The 21,259-nt window shown below is 38.6% G+C and overlaps 1 protein-coding gene across 2 annotated transcripts in view; it reads right to left on the bottom strand.

Moving 5' to 3' along the window:
* The window catches only part of LOC139109161 (uncharacterized), a 204,380-nt gene that overhangs the window by 61,068 nt on the left and 122,053 nt on the right, over nucleotides 1-21,259 (bottom strand). For both annotated transcript variants that reach the window (XM_070668019.1, XM_070668027.1), the window contains exon 6: nucleotides 2,847-2,959. In XM_070668019.1, coding sequence (XP_070524120.1) covers nucleotides 2,847-2,959 — 113 coding nt within the window. The remainder of the gene's footprint in view (nucleotides 1-2,846; nucleotides 2,960-21,259) is intronic.

The raw sequence follows: 21,259 nt of genomic DNA, 5'->3' as shown, positions 1-21,259 counted from the left end.
GAAAAAAAAAAAAAAAAAAAAACAGATAAAGAGGAAGACCACGAAAGGGAGGGGGGAAGGAGAGAAAAAAAGAGTCAGAGTCAGGTCGAACGGTAAGACTAGATCGTTTTTCTATTCACGATTGATCTGTTTGTCAATCGGGCGACGTCTCCGCTTGATACTCTCTTCTTTCTCTCTCTCATTTCGCTTTCGCTCTCTCGTTTTATCCCTATCAACGCGTTGCCTTCTATTCTCTCTTTCTCTTTCTCGAAGTCACCCTTTCTCGATTCGCCTCGTTTTGTCCTACGTTCGCTGCTTCTCGCACGTTTCTCAATAGGACGTGGGGCCGACGTCAAAAAAGACCTCTCTCATCCGGGTGGCAGAGTGACAGTCACGTCTCCTAGTTGTACGTTCCGTGCATATGGATCGCCCCTTGGCGTGTCCTTCTCCCGAGGATAATCGAGAATCGTTGTCGTCTCGTTACAGCTCGCCGTATCAAGGAAAGATTTCATCGCAAAGTCGCTTTTACTGTCGCTACGTCTTTTTCTCGCTTTTCACTCGTACGTCCTAGCACGCGTTTTTTTTCAGCTTTCGTATAATATTAAAAAAAAATTGCTGGCTAGCTCGTTAAGGTTCTTTTCTGGATTTATTTATCATATGATTAAAACAATCAGGAGTTAAAAATGAAATCTTTGTAAGTTAAGAATGCGAATAAGACTGTTACGTCTGACGCAGTTTCTTTGAGAATTTCCACACAACCAGCGTCGAACTTTTCGTCACAACGAATTCCTTCTCTCTACGCAAAATTATTATTCGCTCAAAACTCAGAAAAACAGAGACATTCTCGTTACGTGGGAAATATTCCTCTCGGACAGATGACAGTCTCTGATTTCTTTTCAAAATTTATAGTGCAATTTTTTTCTGAAATAGAAATGTAATAAAATGAAATAACGACATGTTTCTGTATATTTTTTGGTCTTCATTGATTCGGCGCGCCGGTTGTTCACGAATGCGATGTATGACGGATTTCTCGAGGTGACCGTAAGTCAAAGAACTCTGGTTCGTCATTATACAATATTGCTAGATGCGAAAGTCCAAAGACATATATATATATATATATAGATGTACGAAACTTTTCTCATAAGAGCGTCATGCAATATTTTTAAAAGGGCTTTTTAATTTTCTTGCTACCTACGGCGTCTCTAACTTACAGAGCGCAGCTGTTAAAGGGAATACAAAAATGCTATATGATCAAATAGCAGTTACCAATCAATTACAAATAAGAAAAGTGATGTAGTATAATTGAATATCAAGAAAAGAAACATTTGATATTGATTTGATATTAAAAATTATATCGTGAATAAAAAAAGTTATTTTATTTCAATCATCGTAAAAAAATTAAATAAAATTGATATCTCGTCCCAAGATAATTTGGAACTGTACAGAGAAGCGCGGATTACGTTGGAGATTAGAAACCCGTCGCATTTAAAGATAAAGATCGCCCAGTCGTCCCGAGGGGGGTTCGGTATTCGAGATTTAGCTCGTTAACGCTTTCGATTACTAACACTTTCGACGGTGAAATGGCTTTGGAGAACCTAACGGTTCGTCGTTCCTTCTCTTAAAGCGCGGATCGGTCCGCACTTAAGCTCGTATAATTTTCGCACTAACTAGGGGGAGAAATTACCCTCCCTTCTTGCTGCTCGTGCAAGTAAATTCACACGTTTCGGCGCTACTCCCTTTTCCCCGTGGCGTTCGCTCTTCACGTTTCTCCATCTCTACCGATCCCCGGTGCCAAATTTGCTGTTCTCGAGAACGGAATGCGCGAGAGCTTCGCCACACGTATGTTTCATTCGGATTTCAGCATCGTGGCAAAAATAATGTAATGCGCACGAAAATTTGACGCTTCGAACCGTTTTACCTCCCGTCTCTGCTTTTCTCCTTTCCCGTCGCGGTTCTGATTTTCCGTTGTGAATTTTATAGGAGACACGCCGGAGGCCTGATGAACGTTCGCCAACGTATGTTTTAATCGAATAGGGCAACAAAGTTAACGCGTAACTCGATTTTACATGCAAAACGCGCATCGATAATTTGCGAACATGCTGCGAGGTTTACGCTTCAGCGAGTTAAATAGTTTGTTTTTGTTTTTGCATAGCTTTCAAAAAGACTCGAGCGCATCGCGCGGTTATATGCGTTTTTGGTTTGATTCGCTAAAACATCGCAGACGAGGCTTTATTTACTTTGAGAATCTCCGAAAGCGCTTCAACTCTTCGTTCTTCCCCTAGGATAGTAGGAAACGCGTGCAAGTAGTCGCGTGTTCGTAATGGTATCAGAAAACTTTACTTTCGCCGGCTCGCGTAAATTTGTCACGAGGGTGTTAAGAAGAACGCTATCTACGTAGATTGCCCGCGCAGTTGAGCATTCCGCCTGATAAGCTACACCACGGGGGTGTAATTTACAAGAAGATGAAGTTACCGTCATGGGGAAGCCGATAGTGAACTAGGTTGTTGGCGTGTAGTTCGAGCAATAGTCTATGATAGGAGCGGTCCGAAACAGGGCGTGTAGCGAACGCGGCAGGCCGGCTAAGTTTACGTAGCGCCATAATCTCACTTGTTCAACAGATCACCGCTTTCGTGATTGCCTTGTGACTTTGGACACGTTATCGGTTTCGCGATAATACGACTCCCGACGTTTCATCGATATCAAACATCGCTCTAAACCAGCGGAGAATCGGGAAAAGAGTTAACTCCTTCTGCGGCGCGGCAGACAAATTCGCTGCTGTTAAGTATCGTACGGACAGCCGGAAATTGAATGTCAGAACATAACGTAATTTTACATATTTCATTACGAAAGCAAGCTAAATATCTTACCTGTATTGTTAACCGGATGTCCGCCTCTCACCGGCCATCCGACAGACGTGCTCGCTTTAGACGAGAAGCTGAAGTAGGCCAAGAACTGGGACCGCGTTGTGTTCTCGTTTATCCTGGAACACACACGTTTCGCATGTTAGCTTACGTTTGGTATGCGTGCGTGACCGGCGCCTCTGGCTTTTATTCGTCGCGGCAATAAAAAAAAATAAAAAAAAAAAAGGCAGCGTAATAAATTGCTACGGAGTCGTGGACGGCGCGAGCTTGCTGCTCGCTACGACGACCGCGTCGCCGGTTCGCGTTTCGGACTTTTGTACAGGAGTAGCGTAAATCGGCCATTTATGACCTAACTGCGTGACGTGAAACTAAACAAAATAGATTCGTTAGGTTCTTTATTTTTAACGCAGAGCTGCTTTCGCGAAGCGAGATTGCATAAGGGTCCAGGGAGCACTGGACCGCGATCGCCGTTATTTGCAATGAGATCTTGACGGGCAAATTTACGGATTCTTTTAAAGTGACGTACAGCAAATAACCCGCGGTGGCCGATGTACTCGCGCGATTTATTGCGGCCTGGTTTTGTCATCATTCCGCATACGGCTCGTAAATCATCGGCGCACCTTTATTGACGGCCACCCTTATCGGACGTGGCTCGGTTTCGCCGATAGCCCGCCAATAAAAAGGGCCTTTCAAGCGGGCTTCAAGAAATTCGGCAAATATAAAACGAACAATTCACGGTGAATACGCGGTGACGTAGCCATTTGCCAGCCATTATAAATCAATGATCGCTTATCTACTTGTGATATTCGCAAATCTGCAAATGACAGATTTCTTGACAAATCCTGTTAATCCGTCGATATAATTATTATTTATGAACTGTCATATTTCACTTTTAGTCTTTTCCTGATTATTTTACCTACAAGTAATAGATTTATTGCTATATTATAAAATCTAATATAACCGGTATATCGAGAGTCTAAATAATTATTATTTATTGGAACCATTATCGTTTTATTTTTTTACTTTTTACGTAAGATAATTTAATATTAATAATTTCTGCAAAAAGGATATTTTTAATTCTCCATTAAATTAATCTTTATTCGATAAAAAAAGTTATATTATTAAATTAATATTTAAATAGTGGGGGGAGAAGTAATCGAGAAACGACTTCAGAACTAGTCTGCATTTGAAATGCGTGTCAATATGTCATTGCATTGTGCCAACTTGTCGCCAGAAACTTGGATAAGCGAAAGTTTCGTTATCGCAAACGGTTGTAAGCCCGGAAAGTTTCTGAAACGCAGCGAGAAGTTGTATATATTTTCAACGCGAGGAGTCGCGTTCTCAAAGAAGGCGTGATGTTTCGTCGAGATTGATCAGCCGCCGATCGGAAACCGAGAGGATCGTTTGTCGCGCTCGAAAGCTGTTTAGAAAGCAGGCAGGGCATAGTGTTTCGTCGAATCGCCGAGTATCGATATCCCAACTTTGTCGCCGGGAAACTTTGCACTTGGCGAGAAACGTTGTGCATACGAATTTGTCTGCAAGTGCAAAGCCTATTGTCGTCGAGAAGGATTATGGAAAAACGATGTTTCTTCCGTTACTTTTTTAAAGAATGGAAAATTTAGGTACCTCGTGGAAGTTCACAATCGATATAAAACTATATGCGAACAAAATTACTCAACGTAAAAATATGCAGGCAAATTTAAACCGAGGAAATAACTCTTTTCATATTTACTCCTACTTTTCTCGCGTACGCAGCAACGAGAAAATGATACGTTAGCAATTTTTTAATATTTTGCCGAAATGCTTAAACATCTTTCGTATTTACTGGTGCTCTCTAATTTCTTATTTGAACTTTATTTCAACGAAAATCGCGTCGACAAACAGCCATTGCAACACCTGAGAAATGGTATCCGTCGCCAAGCCACAGTCAGTTTACTGTCCCAGGGCCAATTTCACGAATACGGTTCGAGAATCGTGTCGAATGTAAGTTAGAAGTGGATAAGGACAAGACGAGGAATGGACTTCGCAGTGGGAGGGAAAGGCGTCGTCGCGGTAGAAGGTACCTCTACCTCTAATTCGATTATTTAGTTAGGTCAGGTTCGCTGTAGTTGGGTTAGCGTCAGCTGGGGCCAAAGGTTACTCGAAGGCACTCGTAACTCCTAATTGTATTTACTTACAATAAATCTTCTACCTTCACCCCCTCGTCCTGTATTTGATTAGCGGCCAATCCAGCGACTATCCTTTCGCGATGCATTTTGAAACTTGTGACGTTTCCAGGCATTGATTATATCAGTATCTAAGCGTCCACGGTAATTCTTTGATTAATTGACGCTTGAATTGTTATTAAATTTTATCTAGCTCTCTAGACGTCATTTGGCTATTTAGAGCACATAACGCACGTTAATATTCACATAGTTGTAAAATAGTACTATGTAATAATAATATTACTGTACATCAGACGTTATTATTACTATTATAAATATTAATAGAATTCTACACTTGTAAATGTATATTTGGGGGTTAAAATATGATTTGCATATTTCTAATATATTTTTCCATACTACGAGTCATGCATTTTAGGGAAGATTCTGTAAAATGTTATATCGATCGCGGTAGAACGAGAGTTGCCTCTCAAAGAAAGCCGAGGTTAAGCAAATCCTCGGGACGATGAAAGAAGACGGCGGCGGTAATCTCTGCGGGGTTTACAAAGATTAGGATGCAAATTTTGGAAAGCATTAGACGAAAGCGTTGGCGGCGTTCCCCGTGAGGGCAAAATCCTTTTCGGCATCTATCGAGACGTTAAACCGATTCAGTATGCCATTAAAGCAGGTTTATTCTCGTGGACGGGACGAGCCGATAGCCGTGTTATGGCGAAACCGCACGTAAATTTCTACGCAGATGCCAGCAAGATCTATGGGATGGAACTTATAAAGTTCCATGAGGCGAGCGGAGCCTTCGAGGATTTCATGAGCGCGGAATCACAATTTGTTCGCGACTGGAAAAAGATTTCTATCCTACCTGGAATATAGAAGAATTTTATCGTCCGCAAGAATTTTAATCACGGCCATAAACTTTATTACGCGCGCATTACGTAATGGCTATTTTTAAAGCAACGTGTCTCGCAACAAAGATACCAAGTTACTTTGTAGCTTTTTAATCAAAGGTCCCAGATTTATTTCACTTCTCAAAGCATTGAGCACAGTAGTTTTATAGTTGTTGCGCTCGAGTCAGTTTAAATGATCACCGTGCATTTTTAATCCAGTCGTAATTCCGCCGTGTTTTATTGTATTACATCAAGTTTATTCAAGCGTCAGCGTGTTTACCGAGAATCTTCTTTCTATTATTGCAAAGATCTTGCATTTCAAAATGACTCGCCAAGTACTGGAAAGAACTTCTCAATGTTGGCATGAAGATTAAAATGCAAATTTTTGCAGCTCAGCGCTGATTCCCGTGAAAGCCGAAGAATGCTCTACAAACTCCCGGACACGATCCTCCAAACATTAATTTTCGCGAATAAACTAAAATCCCCGTTGCCTTAATTCTACGCATTACGTTATTACAACATACTGATTTTTTTTCCCCACCCTAGGAAATATATTTTTGTAAAAAGTTTGCAGAAACGCATACATTACTTTCTTATATTTAATGAAGCTTACATTTCTGTTTGTCGCAAAAAGTTGATGACAAAACCACAGCTTTTAACAACACACGTAAAATGAAATAAAAGACTTTTTATCTCTGAGGGAAAGAGGACGAAAAACATATAAATTTAGCATACATGTAAATGTAGCACAATATGTGAATTTTTTGTCTTTTACTATATATTAATATCCGTAACGCGAGATTTCATTTGAAAGACGGAAAACGGAATAAAAAAAATTGTTTGCACATCTGTACATTAAAATTGGCCCTTTTTCCTCGACTTCGGAAAGAAAATAGAGCATAAGCAACTATCTGAGGAAGTGTATTATATAGCGTTTGGAGTCTTTCAACAGAACGAAGAGAGATTGCAAATAATGCGTCTTTTATTTATACTGCAGAGAGTCGCGTTAAGCTTTGTAAAATGTCTTTATTTACGGCCGACGATAGCGATTTTTACGCCTTTAGAAGTTTAGTCACGCTGTCATAAAAACTTTTCCGAAGTGCGAACAATTTTTTTTTTTTTAAAACCAATATTTGGAACTTGGGCGAAATTACTCGAAAAGGGCTAGCTAATAGCGAAGTTTGGTACTTATAAAGTATATTTTTCACGCTCATACAGTCGTCCGTTTAAGGAAGTTTGTGCTCGTTCATTGCAGATGCGTGTTCATGTCTGTATGAACGTGTGTGTGTGTGTGTGTGTGTGGATTTGCCCAATAACAGTCCTGACGCTTCTTTGGACGCTTTACTTGGAGAACAAAATTAAGGAGTCGGACGCGCAGGGGTCCGGTAAAAGGTTTGCTGGTTCGTTACTGTAACGAACTTCTTCCCGCGATCTGATCCGAATTCCGATCGTGTTGGAAACCTTCGGAAATAAACTTTTCGCGGAGCACCGTATTTGCACTACTCTCTAAGTCTTATATCGTCCCGTTTTTCGTCGGGGAAAAAAAATATTGCAAATAGGAAATTCGCTCGAATCCAACGTACGCAGGAAGCGAGAGCGGTCCGCGACAATGAGAAAACACTTTTAACAACATTAAATTTAGTTCTTGCCCGTGAAAGTCTAGTTGAGAGCGAGGAGCGACGCGGGATAATGATTAAATGAAACTGTAATGCAGAAAAATGGAACACAGGTGACAAAGCGAAAATGCTCACGCGGCCGGATAAAAGACAATGAAGTAACGCGGGGAAAATGAATTGCGGATATATGTGACGCGTGGCAATTAGCGAACAAATATTAAGTATCACGGACAGGTATCATGATTAAATTCTCTCGCAAGAGCGGCGCGCGGCTTGGTGAACCGTGTGCAATTCGGCCAACCTTTCGTTCATCCGCTTATTGATTTCATTTGCATTAATAATCCTTTCGCGCGCCAAACCAGCCGGTTATTATGCTTAATTTTCAAAGCTTATTATCTTGGTAATTGGCCAACTAAATTTCATTCTGTTTGGTATATGCAGCGCGTTCTATACGGACACCCAGGCACTTTTCCGTGTGCAATCGCGATTTAAACGAGGCTTCCGCGCCAAAACACTTAACTCATTTGGAGTGCGCTTCAAAATTTTCAGCAGTCCGTCATATCGTGATACGCGCTATCGTGCTCATCGCGAGCTTTGATCGCCGGCATAGTTAAGTTTCGAGAAGTACGCTGACCGCGTAATTAAAGCATAGTTTCACGAGGCGGCACGTATCCTCCGTGTAATTAAAAGACGTTTAATAGTCACGGCTCTCGAATTTTGCAATAAAATCTACAATTTTTCGCGTAATTTAACTTAATTGTAACATGCTACTCTCTCCTTATGCGATTTATTTTACGCTTCGAGGTAAGCGAGTTATTAAAACATTATACTTTTGAAATTAATGTAATGAAAGTAATGTAGAAAAGTATTTTATATTTCTCTAGTTAGTCATGTATATGTTTCATTAACGTATTTAAATCTTTTAATTTCTTCGTCAAAATTTGTGAAAAATTAAATTTTCCGTTTAACTGCGCTATGTGCGGCGTCTGATTCGCGAATATCCTACAGTGCTGCAACCACATGAAATTTACTGGTAATTGAGAGTACGGTTGAACGGTTCAAACAGCATAAAGTCAATAATAAATATTCCATGTACGTCCAGTGGTCTCGTTCTTCATTAGTGATAGATTAATATATTTTATATGGGCGATGTTAACGTGATTTAAAAAATTTATTTTATAAATATTTACGGAGCAGATATTACTTGCTTAACGGCCAAAGAAAATTGAGAAGCTCTTTGACTTTAGAAATCATTTTCTTTCAAGTTTAATAATTTCACGAATCGTTCGTTTTCCTTAAAATTTAGTTTTCAAGTTAATAAACGCTGTTAATAAAGAGCTGGTTGTATTTTTGAATGAAAGTATGAATGTGGTTAAAGGCAAATTTGTCTGCTTGAGATGTTACTGAATCGCTAGGCCATTGCCATCAATATAGCGCGATTCAAACTCGAAAAGAAAACGCAGGCATGAAAAGGATCGCTGCCTGCCATTTTCGAAGGTTTGCTGCGTTTTAGAACATGACAGAACGCGCGTCCGGGTGTAAAATCAATTTTCTCGCGGAGCACGTCTTTTCCGGGATTACAAAACACTTCGACAACCGCTTGGCATGGCAAAGTAAAAGTCGCGGATCGAAAGCTGCGCCGGATGTAAAGGAAATAAACGAAGCGAGGAAGCGTGCGAGACATTCTAAGACCAACGAGGGGAGAACCAGGGTTGCGGGGAGAGAAAGAAAGAGAAGGAGATTGGGATCTGGCAGCTTTGTCGAAACGTTTCTTCATTCTTCGTCGAGTCGTATTGCCTCGTGGCAAATGTACGTGCATAGCTTGAATGCGAGAAAGCGTAGGCACTCATCGGTTTGACGTTGCAAAAGACGTGCAAGCTGCCGCGAATGATGACGAAATCGAGAATGAAAGACGAAGGCGCGAACACGAGGTCGGTCGGTTAGCGAACAGTTCTTCCCATAAGCGAACGTGTGGCTCGAAAAAAGTGTAAAGAATTTTTGGAAAGTCAATGGAATTACTAAAATGTTTTTTTTTTTATTGCAAAAGGAGAGAGGGAATAAAAAATACCGCTAGATTTAGATGCAGGAACGCGGGAATGAAGTGAAGAACTTTGTATCTTTTTCGCCGAGATCAGATTCTGCTGACATGGATGCAATCACGTGGAAAGTGAATCAATAATTTTTGCGGTAGGAATGCATTTTACGTTGCAAAGTACCCTTGAAGGGTACAAAGATCATACTCCCTACCGTTCTTTGCGGCTGTTCTTTGAGGCGTGATATATTGCTACGCGATACATTCGATTTAATTTTAATATTTAATTAATATGTCCAGGCAAAGACGGTCTTCGCGATTTTCGAGATCGAGGACGACCTGATGGAAGTACCGTTTTTGTCTGGACATACTAATTAAATATTACAATCATATTGAACGAGAGTAACGAATAGATAGGCGCGGGGGGAGGTGGGGTGAGGCGGGAGGGGAACAGGGTGAGAGCGAGCGCGAGCCTACGTGCCGCGCGCTAGGTATATTCCCCCACTACTCCCACTCTCGCTTTGTCCTTCTCCAGCGGTCGCGCGAGCACACACGTCCTACGCACTGCACAGCGAGCACATGTCTCCGTACCGAAAGTAATTCACACTTCCGTTTAACGAAAATCCTTCCGGCACGATAACTACGATTAAACTTGATATCTCTTTCTGTTACAGATCGACGCAGTTGCATCCGCTATCGTGAACGAGTATCGTCACCGCCGATATTAAGATATATACGAACCGCAGCCGGTTCGTCGGTCGTCCCGCGAGATCCGCTGAGTATTCGGGCGTAGTTTTTCGACACGCGACTTTCTTTTAATCGCGAGTGCCGAACCATGGAACGCGCGGACAGTGATCATTGAGTAATTATCGCGATTAAAATCACGGTCGGGGTGTTCGCGAGTTACTTGTGCGCGGAGGGATGACTCGACACGTCCCATCTGAGAGGAGGAGCAGGCTCAGGACGGGCATCCTGCATCGGCGGAGCAACTCTTAAGTAAGTATAAATTAAGAAAAAAAAATCTTTTTTCTTTTTATTAATCTCATTATTTAACTAACATGTCTACATTAATATTTTCTCTTTTATGTTACAGTCACCGGCAGAAATCTACACCTCCGTTGTAGCTCATGCAGATCGGTGAGTTACATCATTCTTTTTTTGTACTTTGTAATTGTCTCTTAAAAAATAACGCGCACGTAGCAGACGCATGGTTTCTTCTATTTCTATTAAAAAGACGCGGTACTGTCAAGACATATCAAAAATATTAAACAATCTAAATTGCTTTATTCGAAGAATTTGCTCTCGAACACTTCTAGTATATTTAGTTTTGCGGGATCGATAAACCTTGTGGCAACTTAAAAAAAAAAAAAAATGGAAAGAAAGAAGAAAGGGCAAAAGAGAGGAAAAAAAAAAATAAAAGGCGATTGAAAAGCGTTCTATAAAGCAAACGAAGAAGGAAACGGAAGATGTGTGTTCGCGTAGACGGAGCAGTAAGGTTAAAAAGGGGGTCCCTGTCAGAAAGCTTCTTCGCGTTCATGCGATGTAGCACTTGCAAATCCATGTTTCCCTAGGAGAATCTCACATTGCGTGTGGATAAACGTTCCCTTTGCCGTAACTATATATTTCCAGACGAATGTAAGCATCGAAGCGAAATGCGCGCGATCGAAAGAGATGCTTATGCGCCGTAACCTTCTCCTTGGTACGTTCCCTCCCTTCGACCCTTTTTTTTACCCCGCCACGTGTGGGGGAAACGCAAATACTAAAATATTTTCTTGAAGTTCTAAAAAATGTTCCCCAAATATAAATGCGACGAAACTGTCTTTACGCAATCGTATAAATTAAAATGTAAACGCAAATTTGTGCTCGCATTTTTCTGCAATGTAAATAATACAATGCTGATGTTAATTATAATAATTACAAATTTAATAATAGCCACGCTAATTCATACGAGATAAAAATTAATTTATTTTCCATTAAAAAATCTGATTTATAAGTTCTATTAATAGATACCGTGATTTCTTTTGAGCGTTATAATGCATTTTTTAATATATAATATGAAGAATTACGTAATTCTTATTTTGATGTAATATTAAGGATGGGACGTAAAAGTGATAAACCGGGTAAACATAAGGGGTGGGTTGAGAAGCGTGAAAGCACGCGAGAAATTCAGGAATAAGTAGAAACGAGAAACTGCGTCACCGAATACGTCGTCTGAATGCTCTTTCATTCCTTCTCGATATTACTGTAAATCCATATCGCGGGAAGAATCTCGTATGCATGTACATAACGTATCTCGTTGAACGAACCGGAAGTACTGATACGGTGCCAGAAACGGCGACAGGAATTTGCATTTTGATCGTATCAAACAACGGAAAATAAAATTTCTTGACAAACCAAATTCCTTGCTCTCGCTGCAAATATAACTATACATACATATAATAAAATGTCCAACCGTTTTTAGCCAGAAAATATAAGAAAGATAATAAAACGAAATAACTATTTTTATTGTTTAAAATATCCCAACATATTTTTTTTACTAATAAAATTTAACTTTTCCTATATAAAGAAGTAATCTCTGTAGTATGAAATTATTTTAAGGAAATAAAAATCGAAATAAACTTTTGTGAAATACTTTTAGTATAGAAAAATGAATCCGTTGTCCTAAAAAACGTATTAAAATAAAGAACGGTTACATCTAAAACATTAAGACAATTTAATTTAATTAATTTTTCTGCTTATACTCTAGACAAAAACTTTTGGACTTTATTACGTAAATTTAAACATACAAAAAAAAAGAATAAAGATAAATAAAGAAGAATTTAACGCAAATTCTTATAATTTTAATATAAATTATAGATTTATCAAAAAAGGAGGGTGAAATATGATAGAAACGTTACTTCTTACACATAAGACCTCATACGCGTATTCAGTCAGTAGAAAAGTATTTGTCATCGCCAATATCAAATGAGGAAAAATATCGCTGGGAAAAGATACTACGAGATGTACCATAAAGCGTTTTTCTCGTTTTATAGCCGTCCTATTTCATTTTTCTGTCCACTGTACAGCGGCGTGAAAAAAGTTTAATACCTCTCTAGAGAGATCTTATTTTTCATCACTGTAAAAGTATTGATCTAAATTTCCACTCGGCACGTTTCAAAAATTGTCAGCTTAAAATGCGAAAGTTGCGAAGCGCATTAACTTTACGCTGCAAACAGAGAAAGCCGCGAAGAAGATATTGATAAGGAGATTTCTCCATTTTTCGTCAGGCGACAATAAAAACTCGAACAAATAGCGCGAGCAACGTTGAGCGACGAGGTATAAACGGGCATATTATTCGAATTGAACAGACCGTGCAATTTCTAAAAATTTTTTCGCTCAATCATGCGAGCTGCATTACGCATCGCGTTCACGTACGTACCATTGGCACGAATATGTGCAGTAAGTATTAAGAGGGTGTAAACGGTTCCAGCACGTAGACGATTTCGCACACTTAAAGTATTAAGGCAAGAAAACGACGTTCGTGAACATTGATATCTTTCATAGATTTAAATATTTTTATTAGTTGAAAAAATTTATAATTTATTAAATTTTACTCGGGATAAAAATATTTCGTGCTTGTACTGAAAATTTTTCTGCGTAGAAAATTAGAACAGATAAAGTTTCCTTTCGCTTTTTTTTTCCTTTTTTTAATAATTTTCTTGAAAGCAGTCTTTTCGTCTGAAATTAGTATTAGAATATAAAGAGAGAGTTTCCCTTTATGAAGTTCTGTTTTAGTCCATAAATAACAAAATCTCTATTTACTCCTTCAGCAAAATATACAACGTATAAAATAGTTCGTGCGAAGAAACAATAAAGCGTTGCGAGGACATTTGTTTGAAATACGAAAGTTAGTGCTCATGCACAATGTAATTCAAGCCATGGTCGTGTTGCCAGTAAACCTAAAGGATTTTATATTTCGGTCTTGTTGAATAGGAAAAATAAAATTTGTCGAACGACGTAATTTTATGTGAACGTGTCGAATAAAAATTGGCACAGTTGCAATAGAGAGTTTATCTTTCATAAAGGGAGTAAGGGGAAAAAAAATAGTGGAGTAATAGAAACACGAAAAGAATAAAAATATTTCGCGAATATAACTTATACGTTTTACGCTGTTATAAATGAAACGGAAAATGTACATTATCTTATTTTATCGCACGTTACAGTTTCTCCCGCAGTTTGATTGATGAAACTCGATATTGCGAGTTATCTTGGAAGGCATTTTGCGCATCTAGCGCTTTACGGTTGAGATGTGTCGAATAAAACTTCACGTAGATACAAATAAGCCACATATTACTCGTGACATAAAGTAGACGATCGCGCAGGATCAAAACGTTTGAAAAGACTTTCGGTACAAGTAAAAATATTATTTTCGGAAAAGTTAATTGCAATTTTTTTTTTTTTTATTCAGTAATTATAATTTGTACTATTCAATTTTATAAAATCGTTATAGACGGTATAATGCATACACAGATACACTCTGATCGGATATTATTTTCTCAATCCCTTCTTATTTTTGCAAATGAAACATAGAGTAAAAAATAATTATTATCGCGTAATCCAAAAAATAATGTTAGCGGGGAAAATGTGGTATTAAAGAAATTATCTCTTTATTATACATTTCAAAAATGTTGATAGTACGGGATAAAAATATAATTTATATTTGGCACATCAACACATTTCTACATTGTATCGCTGGGAAACGCGAATCTTTTGCAATGCGATATTTAATACTATTAATTCTCGTGCGTGGTGTGCCTTTCTATTTTTGTGCAGCCGTTTATTAAATAAATGAATGAATTAATCTTTTTATGGTGCAACCTTTTTCATCACAATTCGGAGCAATGATAAAAATTTTTTGCTCGTTAACGTTTGCCAGATTGGTAAGTACGGTTGTTTGTTTTTGACGTACACATACGTACCGGGATACCGAAAGAATAATTTATTGTACGAGAGTACGGTCTTGCGAGTATACATACGGGAACTCAACAATAGGATTCATAGGTTCATATAAAAGCGCCGCGGGCTGCATTTCACAAAACACTGTATTCGCGATGTGAAGGAGCACTCACACACAGATTACGCGGTGATATTTTTCCGAAAGAGCCGCGGAGCAAAAGTAATCAACAATATTAATTAATGAAGACATTACACGCGGTGATATTCGTTACTTTCTCGAGATAAACATTTACTGTCGATAAAAAAAACGTTCTTCAAGAAGAAGAAAAAAAAAAATAATAAAAAATCCCAACGCTACGCAGTAAGTTTATTACAATTAGATTAACCGTCTATTTTTTCTTTCTTTCTTGGTATTTCTGCAGTTTCCCTCACACGGAGGTTATTAAAACCGTAATGTGCAATTTTTTCAATTCGTTTTTATACGCATAATTAGTATAATTTACCGTGAAATTATATTGCTGAGTGTGGACGCGCGCTCGTTTTATTTCAAAGTTAACTATGATCAAACGAAAGGCCGCGGACTGCGACAAACAAAGTGAAATACCAGTCACAATACAGATAGAACAGTCGGGCGGTCGTCGAGCACTTTTTTACTTGGTCCACTGTGCGAATTAAAAATTTCGTTTGCGCGTTGACGAACGGCTGGCCCGTAGCGCGCATTGTTGGTTACATTTCGTGATAACGCACTGGAATAATTACGAAGGCTATAACGTCGCGAAGGGAGAAAAGCGTGCGGTAATTTTACAAATTTTGAAATATTTTTTTTCTCGCAGCATTTTATCTTTCTAACGTTCCAAATAATACGAAATTCGCTTTCTGTCAATTTTTCAAATTTAAATATGAAGCCCTAGAGGAAATTCTCTTGCATTAAAAAATACGCAACTTTATCCCTGACTTTGTTCCAATTAATCTTAACCGTATTAATTAATACGGTGGATTGTACAGTTTGATAACGACTGTAAAATCGCCGAAGGGTAGCCGCCGGTAAACGGCGAGTCCGCCGAATTTCCGATGCACTTTGCCGAAAGGCTTTCTCCGCCACCGTGCCTTCGCACATGCACAACGTAATTACTCGCGAAACCGCAGCCACGATAGCGTTCGGGTATCGCCCGTTGGCGTCTTTCCCGCACCTCCATTAAAGGTCGTGTTATTGTCCATCGGGAATCGACTTTGTAAGTGGGCCATCCTGCACGGTGGGAACGCGAAACGGTTGACAGGGTGTCGATAACCTCCGCAGCGAAGGAAATGGAAAGGGGTCGACAATCGAATTCGCAGAATCTCTATAATATCGCCCCTTTCGATAGGGGGTGGGGAGGGAGGGAAGGGGGAGCATTGATCGAAAACGAGACGGTCCCGGGGTCGTCGGAAATGCGAGCGTGCTCAGCTGGATGCGGCACCACGGTCTTGCCAGTTTTCTCGTCGTAACGCCAATCCTCTCCATCCGCGAACCGCAGCTACTAACATCTCGATTCTCGGGAGCGTCACTCGGACGTGATTGTATTAAGCCCCCCCGGCGTGGCGGAATCTCTTCAAATTCCGGCGAGCCGCCACGGACCACCTCTGCGATTCACCCCGAGATTACGTGTCCGGGAATTCGCGTATCACGAGAAAAAAACGCGAATTAATTAAGCTCGTCGAGAGAGCAGGCCGGCTCGTGCCCGGCCGCTCTTTGCCCGTCGTCGTAATATTAAACGACCATCACTTTTGATGGCCGGCGTCATCTCGGGGCGCAATTTACCGCCGAAAGTAAAGACGCCGCTCCGCGCGAAATTAAATAATCCGCATATATTCGTTCTAATGCTTCTAAACGAATGTTTCATTTGATAATAAGCGAATAAAAATGCAGCTCTGTTAAGTAAGCTCCCGCACGAATATTAAAGTTTTAAATTAATTACAATATTTTATTGCTAGAGTTATTTTTTAATACTGTTACGATATGGTATTTTTTTTTTAATTTTATGTATTTAAAACACACACACGTTAAAAATAGATAATATAAAGAGACGAGATTTTTTTAAATAAAGATCTGATCAGTCAAGAGCTTTTATGTGTGTGTGTGTGGGTGAGTGTAACGCGGGAGATCATATTCCGGATTTCATTACATTTATCTACAATATATATCATCACTACGTGTACTGTTGTATAAAAATATCTAAAATTTTGAATATACGTTTTTCCAATTAATGTAATTAAATACGGCAGATTCGTTTTATATTAAAAACAAATTATTAATAAAAAAACATTTTTATTTATAACAATAAGGATAAACAGTCACTTAACATTTTTTTTTTAATATTATCATATCTTAAAAAATTGGTAACGCGTATATTAGCTGTTAATTATTACTGTTTAAAACCAACGCTGATTAATTCTCTCTCGCTTGGCTTGCTTCACACCAAGCGTGAAACAACATCGGCTGTCAAGCTCATGCAGATTGGATAATCGCATAATTTTTTTTTTTTTATAATTTGTTAATGGAGGTTCTTAAAAAATAGCGCGCGCATAGTTTTTTCTAGTATGTTTAAAAATGTTATTTAAATTTAAATGGTTATAGTGCGTTAGGAATTAAAATACTGCATTGATAAAGAGGATGTAGGTATTTCCTATAATATATATATATATATATATTCGGAAAATTGAGCTCTATTTATAGGATAAGCTTATATGTGATTATATCCGTTAATACGCAAGATAAATTGAATTTGTTGAAATAATTTAATATCCGCTAATACGTATTTATTGAGTCACACATAAAAACGCTTGATCACACATTCGTCTAAATTACAATAATCTCTCCAGAGAGATTATTAAATTCGTGCATATTTATTATCTATTAAAATGTGTTATATGTAAGATAATCTCTTGCATACACGTGTTTACGATAAATTAAATATGAAAATGTATAAAATAGGTACAGCATATCTCTTTTCCGCTTTCTATTTTGCTGCTTTGTTATACATGAGGACATTCAGTAATAAATACAATATATTTTACGCTCAATATCGATACTAGTTTTATTAACGTTCTGATTACATGTATATCAGATTACAGTTTAAAATAAATACAAACTTAATTATTTATTTCAAGTACTGCGTAGTACATTTCAAATTAAATAAAAATAAATTTGTAGGTATATTTTTTCATAAGCGTACGATGCGTGGTTTACAAATTGGTTTGAAAGAAAAAATAATTAAAAAGAAAATTACAAAAAGATACTTTCGCGGTATACGATATAAGCTGGAAATGAACGGCTCTGCGATAAATGCATGTGTACATGCTCGTCTCCGGTAAAATGTGTCTAAGATATGAAAGCTGATTATTCCCTTTAGAATTAAAATTTCGCTGTTCTTTCAAGCTGCCCGCAACGAAGCTAATTTCTCGTAAACTTATGAATCTGCAGGTCGCAAATTTTACGAGTACAACATCAAAGGTGGGCTTGGGAAAAAGAAATTAGGTTCTTTTCGTTTTAAGAACTTCGCCTTGCTCGGGGTCGTTTGAAATATTTACCATTGCAAAGTTTTTCGCTGGTTAAATTTTAAATAGCAACACATAGTAAATATTACGCATATAATTACTTTTCGAGTCAAAGAAACCGGCGCATCTATTAACCGACGCGATACGTAAAATTTTTTTTTCACTCGAGATCGTTATGTTCGATATTACGTTACTCTACCTCGGTTCATCTGGGGAAGACTATGCTAATGCTCACCGATTAAATCACGCCACAGGACACGGGAATCCCTAAGTGCGAGCGCTGAGGTAACTTCTAAAAGGTAAATCTTCTAAGGTAGACGTGCGAAGTAAATCTCAAAGGAGCGCGCACCGCGGTCGGGGAACACTGTGCCTTAAGTAGGACTTTGTATTCCGCTCTTCTTTCATCCGCACTTTGTCCTCGTAGCAGGGATACGCGGAGTCTTCCCAACAGCGTCTTACACTTTCAGCATCCGGGTCGCGATCCCGAAATGCGTTCCCTTTCCACATGTTTGTTTTGTTAAAGTGAAATACGCGCTTTTACGAGTGGTCCCCCGCGTTATCGTCGGATATTTTCCACTGGCTACGATTTTCGGTTGTCCCGCTCGCGTTTCACGTTTAACGGGCCGTGCACATGTGACACCGAGCATGCTGTTGGACATTTGTATCATATCGATCACACGTCGAATTTATTCAACGAGCGAGATTATATAAATGATACATATTTTATTGGATATTTCAACACCGTGCTATTTTTCTTTTTGATTTGTTAAACAAATTCGCAAGCACTTTTAACGACGAAAATATCAACGGGGGATTATTCCCATCTCGATATTAAATATAGTAGTTAAAGAATAATAATACAATAGCGAGCGGATGCTCCGCGCATATGCAGCAATTTAAATATGTACTTTATCGACGGCGATGAATATTTGCATCCGTATGTTTGCACATTTTTATATTTTATGCGCAGCTCGCCATCGTGCTTTCGGAGATGACTTTTTTCTACTTGATATTTATTTATATAGTTCTACATTTGCGTTTTGTATTTACCCTCGCACTTTACATTTCCGTGCGAGCGCTGCCAGTAATCATAAATCTCAAGCAAATCCTCGCGTTTTTGTCGTCTACACGTTGTCCTCTTACGAGGAACATCGCTTCCTTCTGTCGCGTCTTATATCTCCTTTGCGCTATGTATTCCCGTATACATATATTTATGTATGTCGTACGGTATTTCCACGGTGTTTTGCTCTTTCGCGCCGCGTTGACGTAAGATTGTCCGAGAGAAAGCGCGTGTGTTCTACCGCGATATCAGACTCCCACCGCGAATCGCACCTCCGCAATTTATTGTATTGAGCTTTGCATGCCAGACGTGCGTGCCCTTCGTTTTGCTTGGACGATATCGTCATTATCAGTGACGGGGGGTAAATCATTTTCTGTTTTATGAGGAACCGATGACACGCTCGATGTACTCAAGTAGACATGAAACATGAAGTTAGAGAGACGATTTAATTTTTTAGGAAATAAAATATCGTAAATGCGTCATTTCACTTCGCTTCTTTCGCTTAATAAGCGTATTTTTTACGCAATTAATTATTAAATATTTATATTTTAATTACATAAACCCTTTAAAATGCAACAATCTGCCGGTTTTAATTTTAATTAAATAAATATCTAAAATTTCTATTTGTTATTTTATTCAAAATTTAAATTCGTTATTTTATCTTTTTGCTTTCTTCTTCAATATATAATTTTGTTGGGACGCGTGTGAATGTGTACGAAAGATATTTTTGTCGTTTTCCTTTTAGCCCGAAGCGAAGTAAAATAAGCAGCGTTGGAAAAACCCAGATTTTTCAAGATATTTTTTTCCATAAGAGCATCGGTCTGATAAAATTAGACATCTAATTACATATTATAAAGAAAATTAAACGAAACCAAAAATGGAATATTAAAAAATTAGTTTAAAATGCTTGACAAAATTATAGAAGATCTGAAATTGAATATTATATTTACTATTACTTCAGCCGATAGTATTTTTGTATATCGTGATAAATATCCGCCTAAAGGAGATTTACTATCAGCGAATAAATAAATAACGCATGTGGTTTCAACGAGAGCGAACCAACAGTTTTTTGATACGTAAAAAATAAAATTTTATTTATTTAACAACAAAGCATTCGATATTTGGTCACGTATGTATCCAACGTTGCGTATTTTAACTATGCGTAATTTTATGTCGACATTTATCAAAGTAATTATTTACTTTTACCTCATAAGAAAGAGATAATATTACCAACGTATATTTCAGTTTGCGTTTAAAAAAAAAATAAAGTAATAATAAATAAATAAATACACTAAAAAAAATTTGATTTCTTAAACATCTACGATAACTATCGTTATCAGAAGTTAAGTATATTATATATAAATAAAAGCCGTATTTTATTACAAATATAATAATTAAAAGAGAATTAATTTCTTTAAAAAAAAACTCGTTTCTTAGTTACTACTTTTTCGGAATAAAAATTACATTTCATCTGCATCTCGTCGGTTTCATCTCCTGCAAAATCGAACCGATACTCTTTTATTACCCTCCAATCGCACAGATATTGCCTCGAATAAACTATTTGTCGTAAATTGTATTGTTACAAATGCCAATCGTGTGGTAAGGTATTGTGCACGGATATTGATTTTTAAGTGGCCTTTTACATCTCGTATGTACTCTTTCCATTCACATTTTGTCATCTTTTGCAACTTCGCTTCCGCTTTCCCTCTCTTCTTCCATCTTTATCTTTCTCTCGCAGTCTTTGGTACATCGGAGAAATGCGTAGGTACTCGTGTGTACCGAAGGCATATCCTCTTCTTCGTGTTTTGCTTCGCTCAAGCGAAGTAAGATAAGACGCTCGACTGGAAGGTAGGGAGAAAAGTGTACTGCGCGACTTACGTCTAGTGCTTTTGCAAAGCGCGGTCCTCTATCCTCCTCTCTCTTTCTCTCTCGGGAGCCACTCGCAAGTCACAGAAGTGAAGTTCTCCGAGCGACGCCAGCCGCCCGTTGCTGCGAACGGGGTAATACCCTTCGCGGTTGCCCTTCGCGAAAAAATGGAGAGAAATATCCGCCGCCGCGTCCGGAAAAATGGTGCCGGCGCCACGAAGTGCCGGCGGGATACGCAAGCGACAGAATGATCAGACGACTAGTGATTTGTCGCGATAACGATAACGTCGCGCTCCACCCAACGTCTATCAACGTCCGCGACGAAAGGACCGA

Source organism: Cardiocondyla obscurior, linkage group LG02 (assembly GCF_019399895.1).
Source record: "Cardiocondyla obscurior isolate alpha-2009 linkage group LG02, Cobs3.1, whole genome shotgun sequence".
In the NCBI taxonomy this organism is placed as follows: Eukaryota; Metazoa; Arthropoda; class Insecta; order Hymenoptera; family Formicidae; genus Cardiocondyla; species Cardiocondyla obscurior.
Note: the sequence above shows the minus strand (reverse complement) of the source record. Positions and strands in the feature narration are given on the sequence as shown.